This window comes from Engystomops pustulosus, chromosome 4 (genome assembly GCF_040894005.1).
Source record: "Engystomops pustulosus chromosome 4, aEngPut4.maternal, whole genome shotgun sequence".
In the NCBI taxonomy this organism is placed as follows: Eukaryota; Metazoa; Chordata; class Amphibia; order Anura; family Leptodactylidae; genus Engystomops; species Engystomops pustulosus.
In genome coordinates this window covers 149,940,805-149,955,229 of record NC_092414.1, presented here as the reverse complement: position 1 = coordinate 149,955,229, position 14,425 = coordinate 149,940,805, and the positions used below count along the sequence as shown (strand labels likewise).

Genomic DNA, 14,425 nt, shown 5'->3' with positions numbered 1-14,425 from the left:
AATACAAGCAGTCTATGGTGTAACATTATGTCATGTGTGTCCTATTTTAGTGATGATATCCCAGTGAGGGATTAAAAGTGGTGACAGATTGTAATTGCATGGGTTCATAGTATCATAGTATATGAGGTAGGAAAAATATTAGATAAGATTACACAAATGTTTTTTTCCCAATGGGTATATGTGAAAACAGAGCTCCCCTTTAAAATATTCATGAGCATTGGTAAAATGAAAGCTGAGCTGTGATTGGTTGCCATGGGCAACTAGGAACATTCTGACTTTCAGACAGATTGATAAATCTGCCCCATTATTTTATTAATTTTAAGCACACACACGAAAAACCAAAAGTACAAGTATGCTGTTGAAACTGAAGCAGGGCAAGTATGTGTGATTTTTTTTTCTTACCTCTGCCCCGGCCCCCAGGGGTTTTCTATATCCCTAGAAAACCTCTAGAGGGCCAGGTTAGTAATGTATACTTACTGCTCTGGCTCCTAATCAGTTCGGTATCTCCAGTTTTTGTACCTGCGCCTGATCAAATGTTACCACTTCTTCCAATGAGTGGCCTTGGACCAAGGGAAAAACAGGGAATGAAAGGCTCTGAAAAACGGAAGTGACGGCCCCTGGTCTGAGAAGGTCACTGACTGTATGAGTGGGGTCCTGTGGTCAAAACTCGGCCCCAATGTCAAGGGCAATTTTCATACAATGTTGCAGGTACAACTAAGAGGTCATCCACAACATTGTGTGGCCATTGAATCTTCAGGTGGGCTGGGCTTAGGACATGTTAGTAGCCACAATAGTTCACCATACACTTAGTGAGTATTACAGGTAATTGATTGGACCAATTTACCTCCAGCTTCTCAGTGAGCAGATCCTGTGGAATGTATTGTAGTGCTGCTCGGGTTTGGGTTTCTCCACCAGTTCTCTTATTGTCATTAGCTTCTTCAGCACCTACTGGAATCTTCTTGGACTTTGTCTCTAGCAGGTGATGTAATGATTTCTTTCTTTTAAAAAAAATCACATAAATTATGTTACCAATAAGTACAGGAATCACAAAGTATAAAACACAAAAAGAAACCTTTTAACGTAGCTTAACACCTCAATGACCAGGCCTATGTGTGTCTTAATACAGAAAAATCCTGAAGAATGCAGTAGTGATGTGAAAAAAAAATACATCCAACTTACAGACGACCCCTAATTATAAACGGACCTCTGGATGTTGGTAATTTACTGTACTTTAGCCTGGGGCTACAATAACAGCTATAATAGTTATTAAGCATTATTGTTAGTATTTGGCTGGAGTTACAATTATAAAACATACAGTTCCGATTTACATACAAATTCAACTTAAAAACAAACCTACAGAGGGTTTAGTCACTTGCTATCAATGGCTGTAAATCTCCACAAACCTGCAAGGCGGCCTTAACTAGCAAAGTCTCTTTAAAGAGAACCCGTCATGCAAAATAACCCCCCTAAACTAAATATATTTTCATAAACTGCCATTAGAGAGCATTGCCTCTATCCCTTCATTGTCCCTCTACATGCCTGTAAACCTAGGAATAAGGTCCTAAAGCTGTATGCAAATGTCCTGTGAAATGTCCAATGAAGCATTAGCATATTCAAGCTGTCCACTCTATTCATGAGTGGGAGGCACAGCCACACCCCCAGTGCATGACTGACAGCCTGTATAATGATGTGAGGCTGTATAATGATGTGCTTCCTGGTGCTGGTGGCCACGCCCCCTGCAGCCTGTGTGTGCATTTGTGTGTGTATAGGAGAGATACAGCAGCTCCAGGCAGCCATGTTACAGCAGAACATGTCAGATTCATGTGTAGCTGATGTCTGTGTCTCTCACCTGTATATTAGGAGGATGAAGCATGTCAGCAGATGCAGCACACACTAGCCATGCTTTACTATACATTACACACAGACATGAGCAGGGGGAGGAGAGGGGAGGGGTAACAGGGGTGACATCAGTACCTCTGACCATGTGACCAGCCTCATTTATATGATAAAAAATAGATGATTTTACAATGAATAATGTATGAAATAACTAGATAAAGGCTGTGATGGGATCCTTGTGAGCTGCTCCAACAGGTAGTAGTGACAGGACAAGTGACACAGACCTGATGACAGGTGTCCTTTAACCCATTACCGACGTAATAGTATGTCACATGTCGGGTCTCGGTGCATGGAGAGGGCTCGCGGGTCGAGTCCTCTCCATAGCCGGTAAGTCTTTGCTGCATATCGGGGAGCGGCGATCCGTCGCCATGGTAGCTTCGGGTCTCACAAAGACCCGAAGCTACTTCGGGTTAACCCATTCATTACAATGTGCACATCAGCACATTGTAATGTATGAGTAGTAAAATACACATATACTGCCATACTGTGGTATGGCAGTATATGATAGGATCGTACAGACACCCTAGGGTTAAAGTACCCTAGGGAGTCTGAAAAATAGTAAAACTAAGAAAAAAGTTAAAAAAAAAAAATTATAATAAAAAACCCTAAAAATTCAAATCACCCCCTTTCCCTAGAACTGATATAAATATAAATAAACAGTAAAAATCATAAACACATTAGGTATCGCCGCATCCGAAGATGCACGATCTATCAAAACATGATAACGGTTTTTACTGCGTTTAACCCCGTAACGGAAAATCGCGCGCAAAGTCGAAAATTTTTTGCCATTTAAAAAAAAAATAAAAAAATTCTATAAAAAGTGAACAAAAGGTCAAACAGTCCTAAAAATTATAACATTGTAAACGTGATCAAATTCCGCAAACAATGGCACCACCCACAGCTCCGTACACCAAAGTATTAAAAAGTTATTAGCGCCAGAAGATGGCAAATTCCCCCAAAAAATTTTTGTACAGGAGGTTTTAATTTTTTTAAATGTATGAAAACATTATAAAACCTATACAAATTTGGTATCCCCGTAATCATTCCGACCCAAAGAATAAAGTAGACATGTCATTTGGGGCGCACAGTGAAAACCATAAAATCCAAGCCCACAAGAATACAGCACAAATGCGTTTTTTACCAATTTCACTGCATTTGGAATTTTTTTCCCGCTTCCCAGTACACGGCATGAAATATTAAATACCACCATTTTGAAGTGTAATTTGTTACTCGGAAATAAGCCATCACAGAGCTCTGTACATGGAAAAATAAAGAAGTTACAGATTTTTGAATGTGGGGAGTGAAAAATGAAAAATGGCTGCGGTGGGAAGGGGTTAAGAAGAGCTGTATGAACTGTATTAAAAAATCTCAATGTACCTGGAATCGCCGAGCAATGCTGTAAGTCTATACTGTGGTAACTCTGAATTTGCGACAAAGGCGAGAAGTCCAAAGAGTCTTTCAGCCATGACCAAGTCATTTGGAGTAACCTTTGAATTCATAAAAAACAGGCAATTAGAATTATATGTTACTGTATGAATTGTAAAAACCAAGGGGTGCACCAGCCATGAGGCAAGTTGAGCCTCTCGCCTCAGGGAGCAGAACCTGCATCAAGATTGGGGGAAGCAGGAGGGTTTAGTCACTTGCTATAAAGCAGAAACTGACACTTAAAAGTAATGTCTCTTCACGCATCATGCCAGGGGTGTAAGACACTGCATGGAGAAACTATCTACTAAAAAATTATATATAAAAACTGAAAGTTTGCCTCGGGCACCAGAAAGTTTAGGTTCACCCCAGGTGAGATCCCTTATGGTTCTTGCAATTAAACAGAACCTGCTATTTAAATTACCCCACCCAAAAGAAACTGATTAAAAAGCATTGCCTGTATCCCTAAATGGTACCTCTCCATGGCTGCAATGTTAAAAAATCAGTTTGTAAATGTATATGCAACACACCTGAGGTGAGTCCAATAATATTAATGGAGTCCTGTATATTACATTTTACTAACATTGCCCTGCATCCTTGTTCCGGATTGACTGCAACTACAACTACAGACATATAGAGCTCTGTTTACTTATTATTAGGAGTAGAAAATGCTGTGTCAATTGTCCTATACATTGCCTTGTTGGAAAGTTGGAAGAGAGGGTAATTTATAGTGATCAGATACATACATGGAGTAGATTTTGCAAATATTACTGGTTAAAGGACCCTAGATGAAATCATCCTGGTCATATGACCTGAAGTGCTTAATGGTGAAGAGGCATAAGACATGGGAAGGAGTAGATGGGATACCAGGTAAGATACCATAAAGTTGATTTTATGGGGATGTGAGGGAAACTATTCTTAGCCAGCAGAAGTGTGTCATTTAGTTAATAGGGGGTAGAGAGTGGCAAGGAAGGACAGGGAGAGAGCGCTAATAGTGTGACACCTTTTCTGAGAATAGTCACAGTGTATGAGATAAAATGTGCTCACCGTGTGTGGTTGTGCTGAGGGTAGGCACAACACTACGTTCAGACTTTGCAGGTGCTGCCTTCAGATAGAAATCCCCTGTCTGTCGTTTGCCAAAAACGATACAGGAAATATAGTGGGTATTTAGAGAAGGTGGTCTAATCGAATGGCGCACTCTGGGGTATTGGTAAAAGATTTTTATTGATAATCGATTTTAGAGGTCTTTAAATCACAACGCGTTTCGGGGCGCAGGGACCCCTTTGTCAAGTGGAAAAGACTGATGCCACAGGTAATAGAGGACTTCCGGAGGTCCGGAATACCCCAGAGTGCGCCATTCGATTAGACCACCTTCTCTAAATACCCACTATTTAGTTAATAGGGCTCTATGGGAACTAGCTGTATTTGTGAAAAAGTGGCGTCAGGTTCCCTTTAAATTTTCATCTAGCTTGATGTACTCACACACTGCAGGAGTGCATCACTACACATCATACTAATGTCAGAACGATCTGCCTCATCTTTCTGTACTGCCGAAAATTATATTTTAACTACTAATTTAGGTTACTTAAAAGGTCTTGTCATACCTCATTTTCATTGACTTTCTGAATGTTGAAGCTGTTCAGCCTGAACAGAACATAATACTTCCATAGCGTAAAGTTAACAACGGGGTTTCCCGGAGGATCCACAGTCAACTGATCAAGGCGACGCATCTGAGCTAAAGCATTGAACTGATTCAAGGTGATCAGATTGTTTTCCTTGAATTTAAGGTGCTAATACAAAAAGAGATAAGAATAATAGTAAAACATATGTGAAAAGGTACAACATCTAGTAAAACACTGTATATTGTTCAATTGCTCAAACATGCCCAATAACCTGTTATTCACAGAAAAGTATCTATACATACTAAATATAAAGAAAAAAATATATGAAAAACCCAGGTACATAGTTAAACTAAGCATCATAAACCTAGTGTTGCCATACTCACCGTTGCATTGGGAAACTTGATTCTCACTTTTGGCAGGACCTGAACTATATCTTCAAAATTTACAAAAGTGAAAGAGATGGTGTTGACTGTCCCAGCTGTCTGAACACTCCACGTCCTGTCAAGAGATTCAAGAGCTCCCAAACCATAAAGAGACAAAGTATCTCCTTCAAGCTCCACGAGATGGGAGTCCACCACAGAGAGTCCTTGCACGGCACTGCTGAGCACAGTATCAAGTGATCTGTGAAGACAGAAGGTGTGAGCATTAACATTACCACCAGGATCTAACATCTTGACAGTTCTGCAATTTGAGCACCAAGCTATAAGGATTTTCTGTAGAACACATTGTATGGACATAATGATTGATTAACCTCCTTACACAGAGACTCAGCCTGCACATACTCACAGCGGCGAGATGCTTGATAGCAAGCCACTGGAAGAGAACAACCCCACCGACTTTGCTGGAGCTGCAGACTAGGATTCAGGAGACTCGAAACATGGAACGCTTAAAGGCATCTCTGAACAACACAGTCCTGGCCTTTGATAAGGTCTGGGAGATGTGGTACACATACTGGGCTCAGGAACGAATACGAGACGATTGAACTTATATTCCCCAACCTTCCCTCTACCTTCTTCCCCTTTTGTTGTCTGTGTCTTATGTGATATTGTTTCAGTTGCTATGTTGCTTAGTCCCAGGTCTACTTACTTGAACTTGATAGTCATATAGGCCTACGGTAATAACTAAACGCTAGCATACCTAATGTATTATGCTCTCTACTGACAGCTATAATATTGTAATAGCAATATGACTCATGTTGGAATTTTTTCTAAAAGTTCATCTCTACTATTTTATGAGACTATTATTGTGTTTCTGTAGTTTTGAAAATGAAAAACTTTCAATAAAAATACAATTGGGAAAAAAAAATCATTATGGTGACATACAATAATCATTAAAGGAATAATATAAGTAGATCAAGTGTAATGTAGAAGATGGTGGGAGTGCCATATATCAGATCACCAAGTGAACCACAAAACAGTGATGTTTATAGCCTTATGAATAAGTGACCTTATGGCTGATACTTGGGTGATCTATTACTGTAGAAGATTACCAGTATAATGAATGTAAATTACGCATAAGATCAAAGAAAAGCCACAAAAGAACGTTGAGCAACTTCAATGAGACATCCAAGAGATGATATCATAGCTCTGTCAGTTGTAAGATACACAGTAGAATTTGTATATCTACCTAGAATAAATATTTCTAGATTTACTGTATAATGTGCAGATGAATTCACCAATTCTAAATGTCATGCACAACCTTTAAAGGAGGGCTCCCAGACCTATTATTTATCTTCCACAGTTCTGAACATGCAAAAAGTAGTAACTTTGTTATCTATATATATTATTTACCCTTTCTTTATATTTTACATTTATTGACTCTGTGCCTTTGAAGAGCTATTCACATAGATGAATGAGGTTGGGGGATTGGATTTAACCTCCAGTAAAAGGAGTGGTAAAAATAGAACCATTTCAATTGATAGCAGATGGTCAGTTCTCTGGCCGAGGGCACATATAGCCCCATTACGATGGTTAGATCAAAAGAAACTTTCTTTGCCTATAAGTTGCTTTCCACGGGCAGTTATGATTATGACTAGGACTGTGATTAATTACTGTATAAATGAGGCAGTAAACTGGAGGTCATCACATATCCCCAACTTCACAGTGACCCCTATAACAGGGAGGAGGGGAACCTGTAACTGCAAGCACAATCCTGGCAGGCACCAGGTGTCAGCTAAAACCTTAAAGAAGACCTCTCAACTTTAACTCTCTGCATCCTTTAAAAAGTACCACTTTGCAGATTCTAGGGTAGCTGGGATTTCCACCCCAACCTCACCACTCCCATATAATAAATGCAATTATTTTTGGATCTTTGTCGTCACATAGGCCTGTCTAATTCAGTCCAGGACCACCCATCTGATAGGAAATTACTTTTTAAGAAAATTGTGAACTGAAACTACCTTGAACCGGTCAGATGCATGGCCTTGTGATAGTGCAGGCCTCCAAGCAACACCTAGTACAAAAAATATTGCACAATCCAGCTGAACTCGAAACAAATATTCTTTGTGGTATAATCCAAAAATGTAAAAGCCACTCAGACCAGTCCACATGGCCAACATGTTTTAAATGGTTTGACCTTTCTTAAACACTGTTGATTAACCCAAGCACCACCCACCTGACAGTAGAGATCAGCAAATGATGACATTCATTACTCAGAAACGGTTGCCACCCGGTTCTTGCCCCTGAGTAGCCACACTAGTAACAACAGTAGAGATGGGGATAATGTGCACAACAAATATAGACATATATGGGTATCAACTCCACACAGTACCACATAGCTTAGTGTATATGTTTTTCATTGATTGGGGGGGGGGGGGTGTTGTCTGACAGAAAGAAAAGTTCCCCTGCTTTCACTCATCCCCTAAAACACCCAACTCAACTCCCCATGCACAATGACATCCTAATCTGGTGCTGATCCTCATCTCTACTCTTTTGGGGAGCTGTGCTTGGCTAGAAGAAAATGTTATTTAACCACCTTTTCACAAAATGTGCCCCCATATTAGTTGAGATATTGTTAGTAGCACAATCCCTAATAAGGGATAAATATTGTTAGAGGGAAAAGCACCGGTACTTCAACTTAAGAAAAACAGAAAAAGGTATAAATAAGAAATATAAAAATCAATAAAGTATAGCTGCAGACGGTATATGCTCTGACTATAAAACTGAAGGTTTTTAAAAAAATATTTCTATGGAAAGTCTCAAACACACAACACAGAAAATATGAAATGGTTTGTTCTGCCATCACAATGATCCCCGGCCAAACTTCCAGCTTTATATTCACCAACTAAGCCGACCCGCAATGCGGATCATATTCATTTAGCTCATGTTGGCACATACATTTAGCTCTATCCAAGAAATGACGACTTGGCAAGAACATATAGGCTTCTCTGAGCAATGCTTTTTTTGTTTGGTTTAATGAGGGGCACAAATCCCAGTTCTATTTCCAGGTTTGTACAATCACAGGCAAGTCATTTCCTTTTCCTCTGAAACTAAAGTGCCAAATACCCTTGGTAAGCACTTACATAGCGTTGTCTTCAAGGAGTTTACTAGAGGTTAATACAATACACATACATCAAAGCTTGCACTTTAATACTTATTGGCAGTTTTCCTACTGTAGGTGAGATTATACATTTGCATATAATTAGATGACTAGAGAATATCAATTGCATTTTCTTACAAGACTAAAACAACAACTTGAAATAGGGGAATAAACATTATTATTAGTTAAAGTCTTAGGTTGGACGGTCCTAACTGTTATGTAGTTTATCTTTATTTCTCTGTATCACTTTTTATATATATAAAGTAGTTTACATGGCCTGAGAAATTTATTTGTAGGGCCGGATTAAGTGTGGTGTAGGCCCCTGGGACAAAAATTCTTTCTCCAGAGAATTTATCAACCATAGAACATCCTCGTAAGGAAGGCCATGGATAACATATATAAGGAGATTACCATAGTCAGAGGCCTGGATCTATGTGTATGGGACCTTGGTTATCATGATAGATTTTGATGGTAGATTTCCTTTATAGGGCTTTCCCCATGGAAGAAAATTCTCACATCTCAATCCAATACTGATGTTAACACAATAAAGATCATTTAAACCCCTTACTTTACAATGTAATTCAGTTTTATTGCTGTTTTAGCTCCTATCACGCCCTAGTCTACTCAATGCAAAATTCCAGGGTGTGGGCGGGGCCTCACTAAGCAGACACATTACTGTATTGTTCAGCTAGTTCTGTTGGATGACAATGTGGTTAGATTATCAGGTTACAGGTGTATATACACTTTCATCTGGCTTCTGACATTGTACTAACACACTGACATAGAAAGATGAGACAGATCATTAATGCATGAGATTACACAGAGGCTGACAGACTTTTACACTGTTACACTATGAGCTCTGCTACATTTTACAGATATATGCCTGCCTCCCCCTTCCCCTACTTATCTCCTTGTAGTTTGTAGCCTCTCTCTGTGCTCACGATGTCCTAGCAGGAAGTGATCAGTGTCTCTGAGCTCCATGCAGGGGACGTGGCTACAGAACACACAGCAGAGACAGAAATCTCATCTCCACAATCTCACACAGAAATCCAAGAAGGTGGCCTGACCCTAAGTCAGAAGTTACAAGGTCGTGTCTGGGGCAACGGAAATTGTGTATACCGGTACAGAGACAGGTTGGAATTATATCTGTGAAATGCAGTATTTTTGTTAAAACAGTGAATTAGAGAATTTTTTATTTTGTTATCCTGAGTACATATAAGAAACTTGTCTTATTAGGAATACCCCTTTAACGGTTCAACATTTGTGACTTCTTAATTATAGCCTCTGTTATGATATCAAATATTGTAATGAAGGAGGCCATTAAAATGTCCCAAAAATTACCTAATTACCTATTATTATTATATAGATAAACCTTCCAGACCTTGAGAAGTCAGCATTATATAAACAGCACTCATACTTTTACTTAAGGTGTCAGTGTGATAGTACACTATTAAATTTTCTCATTCTTAATATTCATTGAATGCCATGTAGCATTTCAATTACATATCCACCCTATGTTCCATGATGTTGGCATTCTGGGACCTCAACAATCAAGGTCACCCTGACAACTGAAGCTCTTGTTAAAAGGTCAGTGCACTAAGAAATGTTTATGCAGTATATTTTATGTACTCAGATTTCAAGTTTTGAAGGAACATTTCTTGCTCATTTCTTTTTTTATTGTGACGGTATAAGGATATAAAGATTTTATTGTGTAATTTATAACTAAAAAGTATAAAGTACAATAAAAAAAATTCAAGTCAATGATATCAAGTCAACTATGATATCTGTCAACAAAATGAACGCAGATGAGAACTTAGCCCAATAAGTACATGATCACTAACCAACTCATGTATAAGCCCTACTAGGCTTGTACACAAGTACGCCGCCACATCATAGTGTGCACTACAGGCAGAGTGCATGGACACCTCTGTGCCCACTCTCAAGTGAAGAGGAGAGGGGAGAGTAGCCGTAGCAGATCATCGGAAAGCATCAGAAGGTGAGTATGTAAGTTAATTTTTATTATACCCCAAGGGGCTGCAGGGGAGACACTTTATCAACTTTATGCAGGATAATTTTATGGTACAGTTTGTAGAAGATCCCACAAGAGGTGATGCAATTTTGACCCTTGTGATTTCTAACAATGTGGAAATTGTCCTAAATGTCACTGTCCAGGAAACCCTTGGGGACAGCGATCATAACAATTTTTTTCCCTCTTAAACTGTAAAAAGGAAAAACATGTGGGAATTTAAAAAACATTGAATTTTAAGAAGGCCAATTTCCCAAAATTCAGGGCTGCACTACAGGATATAGACTGGGATCAGATACTGTCACATGATAATAGTAATGTTAAATGGGAGACATTTAAATCGATCCTGGGTCAAGTATAGACGGGCTAGATTACACCCTGCGTGGCTTACAGCTACAGTTAAACGGGGAATTAATGAGAAAAAGAGGGCATTCAAAAAATAAAAATCCAAGAAGGAAATAAAATCAGCCATATTACAAAATGAAAGACATGTGGCCAAAGATAGCAAAACAAATCCCAAGAAAAAAAAGAATAAAAAAAAAAAAAAAAAAAAGGCCAGAGCAGGTTGGACCCCTATAAACTAAAAATAGGGCTTTGGTGACTGGAGATCAAGAGAAGGCGGAGATACTAAATGGCTTTTTTAGCTCCATTTATACAATAGAAGGCGCCAGTGTGGGTCATTCATCCTGTAATATACTAGACTGGCTGCATGTAAACATGATCCAATTTAAGCTCAATAAAATCAATGTGTACAAGGCTCCTGGACCAGATGGGTTACACCCCAGAGTTCTTAAAGAACCCAGTTCTGTTACTGCTGTGCTGCTGACTAAAATTTTTAGAGATTACCTAAACAGTGCCAACACGAATGTGGTGGCAATATTTTAAAATGGCTATAGAACTTCGCCAGGCAATTACAGGCCTGTAAGCTTAACTTAAATTGGAGGAGTATGTGTCATCAAAAAGTATAATACTGGGCATCATATTACTGGGGGAGGCATTTCATTAGTAGGAGGGGGGTGCTGTGATGCTGTGACCAATGGATTTTCCCACCCTAGGCTTATACTCAAATCAATAATTTTTCCCAGTTATTTGTGGCAAAATTAGGGGAATCGGCTTATACTCAAGTATATAAAGTACTTTCTTTCTGAATGCACTCCCATAAAGCAATCACTTTTTATAGTTTTTTTTGCAGTGATAGAAAAGAAATGTTATAGTCATTAAGTTAAAATTAAGGAAAATATATAGTATACAGGCGGTCCCCTACTTAAGGACACCCGACTTACAGACAACCCATAGTTACAGACAGACCCCTCTGACCTCTGGTGAAGCTTTCTGAATGCTTTACTATAGTCCCAGATTGCAATAATCAGCTGTAAGGGGTCTGTAATGAAGCTTTATTGATAATCCTTGGTCCCATTACAGCAAAAAATGTTTAAACTCCAATTGTCACTGGGGCCCAAATTTTTCTTGTCTGGATCTACAATTATAAAATATACAGTTTCGACTTACATACAAATTCAACTTAAGAACAAACCTCCGGACCCTATCTTGTACGTAACCCGGGGACTGCCTGTATAAAACAAAATAAAACCCAAAGCATTCAAGGTAAATATAGCAGCAGACTGTCAAATATGCTGTGCTTTTGTATGGCTCATTCCTGTCTTATCCTGACAGCTATAAACCAGCGGCTGATAGGTGACTGTATGGACTAAATTGCCATTATTAAATAAGGGAGCCTCACATTATCTGACTTTAACACCTTGAACAGGGTTTCTTTTGTGACAGAGATTGCTCTTGGGGCCTATGCAATCTTTCTGACACTATAATTAAGTATAGCAATAGACTGTATAAATCACACGGTGTTCTGGAGGAATGCATGCTATATTAGGACGGGATTTGTACACTGAGCCTTGGAGGTTCGTATGGAAAGCTGACATATGAGGTAATCCTGTACAGTTCATGTGTATGTTCTCCACTCTATGTACGTGGCAGACCACAAGACTCCAGGCAGGTATTACTGGGGGATATAGACTCCTCTCAGGTTTCCCCTATAATTTCCTCATGTATGCAAATTACTCAAGTGGAATAATAATTAAGGTAAGACAAAGGATTTATTTTTATGAATTTTAATCGTACTCTGGCCAAGACTTCCATACTTTTCTGGTTCAATACATTACTTTCTGGTTCTAAGACATTACTTAGATACTGTATGTCCCATTTGTATAATATATATACAAAAAAGGGGGACAAAACGTGTACAGGTACACGCATCCAAAACGGCAAAATCTAAACCAAGGAAAAAAGCGGATGTGTACAAAAGCTGATTTTTATTAAATTCATATACTTAAAACAGGATTAAAAACATAAAAAAATTGGAATAAACCATAGGTACACTGCCTAACAGTCGATATAGCAAGGCACATTTTAGTAAATACATAAATCAATAGATGATTGATTAAAAAAAAATGATAGGGAGAGGGGCACAAAAAGTAAAAATGGATGAGTACAAAAAAAAAAAAAAAAGTGCTATGCAACTTGGAAGATACCGATGCAAAAACTATATGGTTTTACTAATTTTGTGTTAGTTTAATTTACGAATTCAAATCAACCTTGTCTTCCATAACAAATTTTAAGATGGGTTTTCTTTTTATCTTTTGTAAATGTGTAAATTTTAGGGCTAAATGAATGTATTACTAACAAAATTGGACCGTTCTAAATGTCATCTCCTTTTTGTTTTAATCACTATGCAGCGCTCAAAGGGTTAACAATCTTCCCAAAAGCTGTTCTTAATACTTTGAAAGGTGTACTTTTGAAAATGGGGGGATTCATAGGGGGGATTCTAATAATTTTATATTTCAAACTCATTTAAATCAAAAATGATCCCCAAACTTTACTACTAACATGAAGTACAATGTGTCACGAATAAACAAATCTCATAATCATTTTGGTAAGTTAAAATGTTCAAAAGCTATAACCATATAAAAGGACACATGCCAGATTACAAAAAAAAAAAAAAAAATTGGCTGTGTCTTGTAGGGGTTAAAGATTGACACAGTATCACATTTTATAAAAACACAACACAATGCAGACTGCCCACTTGATTACATAAAAAGCATTAATGGACCACTATTTTCTACCGTCATATAGTAACCCCCCTCCCCCAGACACAGACTGAAGATTACACTTAGAGGTACATTTTGGGAGGGGAAGAGTAAGATATAGTAAGTGAACACAGAAACTTTTCTGGAAAACTTTGCTTCTAAAACCTTCCAAATGACATCACCAACAGGATCCTATTTAACAATTTCTCAATGTTTATATATTTGTGAGCATTTTCACTTGCACAATCTGCTGTGTAAAATGTACTCTGGTTGTGTAAAACCTTTCTAAACCACATCCATATGAAGCTCATAAAAAAGATGCCACTTTGCGTTCTGGCGTGCTTTTATGGATTGACATTAATAAAGCTTTGGAGATTTTTCTGATGAAAGAGTCAGGATTTTCACATAACTGGTCCCTAAACCTATGTAATATGTACAGTCGTAAATCTGCCCTGAACGCAACTAACACAACTTAAAAACTTTTTACATTTTAGCAAATGATTGATACTGTTTGTGTAATGCAAAGTTAAACTATTCTTCAAGTTGACACTGACATTTGACACTGTCCCTCATAGATGGCTGATGGGTAAAATTAGGGCTATTGGTTTGGCAGAAATCATTTGCAATTGGATTGAGAACTGGCTGAAGGATCATATCCAGAGAGTTGTGGTCAATGAATCCTACTCGGAATGGTCACCAGTTATTAGTGATGTACTTCAGGGTTCTGTGCTTGGCACAGAATTGGAATAAATAGCACGGTGTCTATTTTTGCAGATGACACCAAGCTGTGTAGTGTAATACGGTCTATGGAGGATGTTCAT

The 14,425-nt window shown here is 38.4% G+C and overlaps 1 protein-coding gene across 1 annotated transcript in view; it reads right to left on the bottom strand.

Moving 5' to 3' along the window:
- Positions 1-14,425, bottom strand: part of LRRC49 (leucine rich repeat containing 49) — a 73,253-nt gene that overhangs the window by 7,246 nt on the left and 51,582 nt on the right. The window contains exons 13-16 of the mRNA XM_072148080.1: positions 5,324-5,561; positions 4,923-5,108; positions 3,274-3,383; positions 845-998 (exon numbers count right to left, since the gene is read on the bottom strand). Of these exons, the coding sequence (XP_072004181.1) occupies positions 845-998; positions 3,274-3,383; positions 4,923-5,108; positions 5,324-5,561 (688 nt within the window). The remainder of the gene's footprint in view (positions 1-844; positions 999-3,273; positions 3,384-4,922; positions 5,109-5,323; positions 5,562-14,425) is intronic.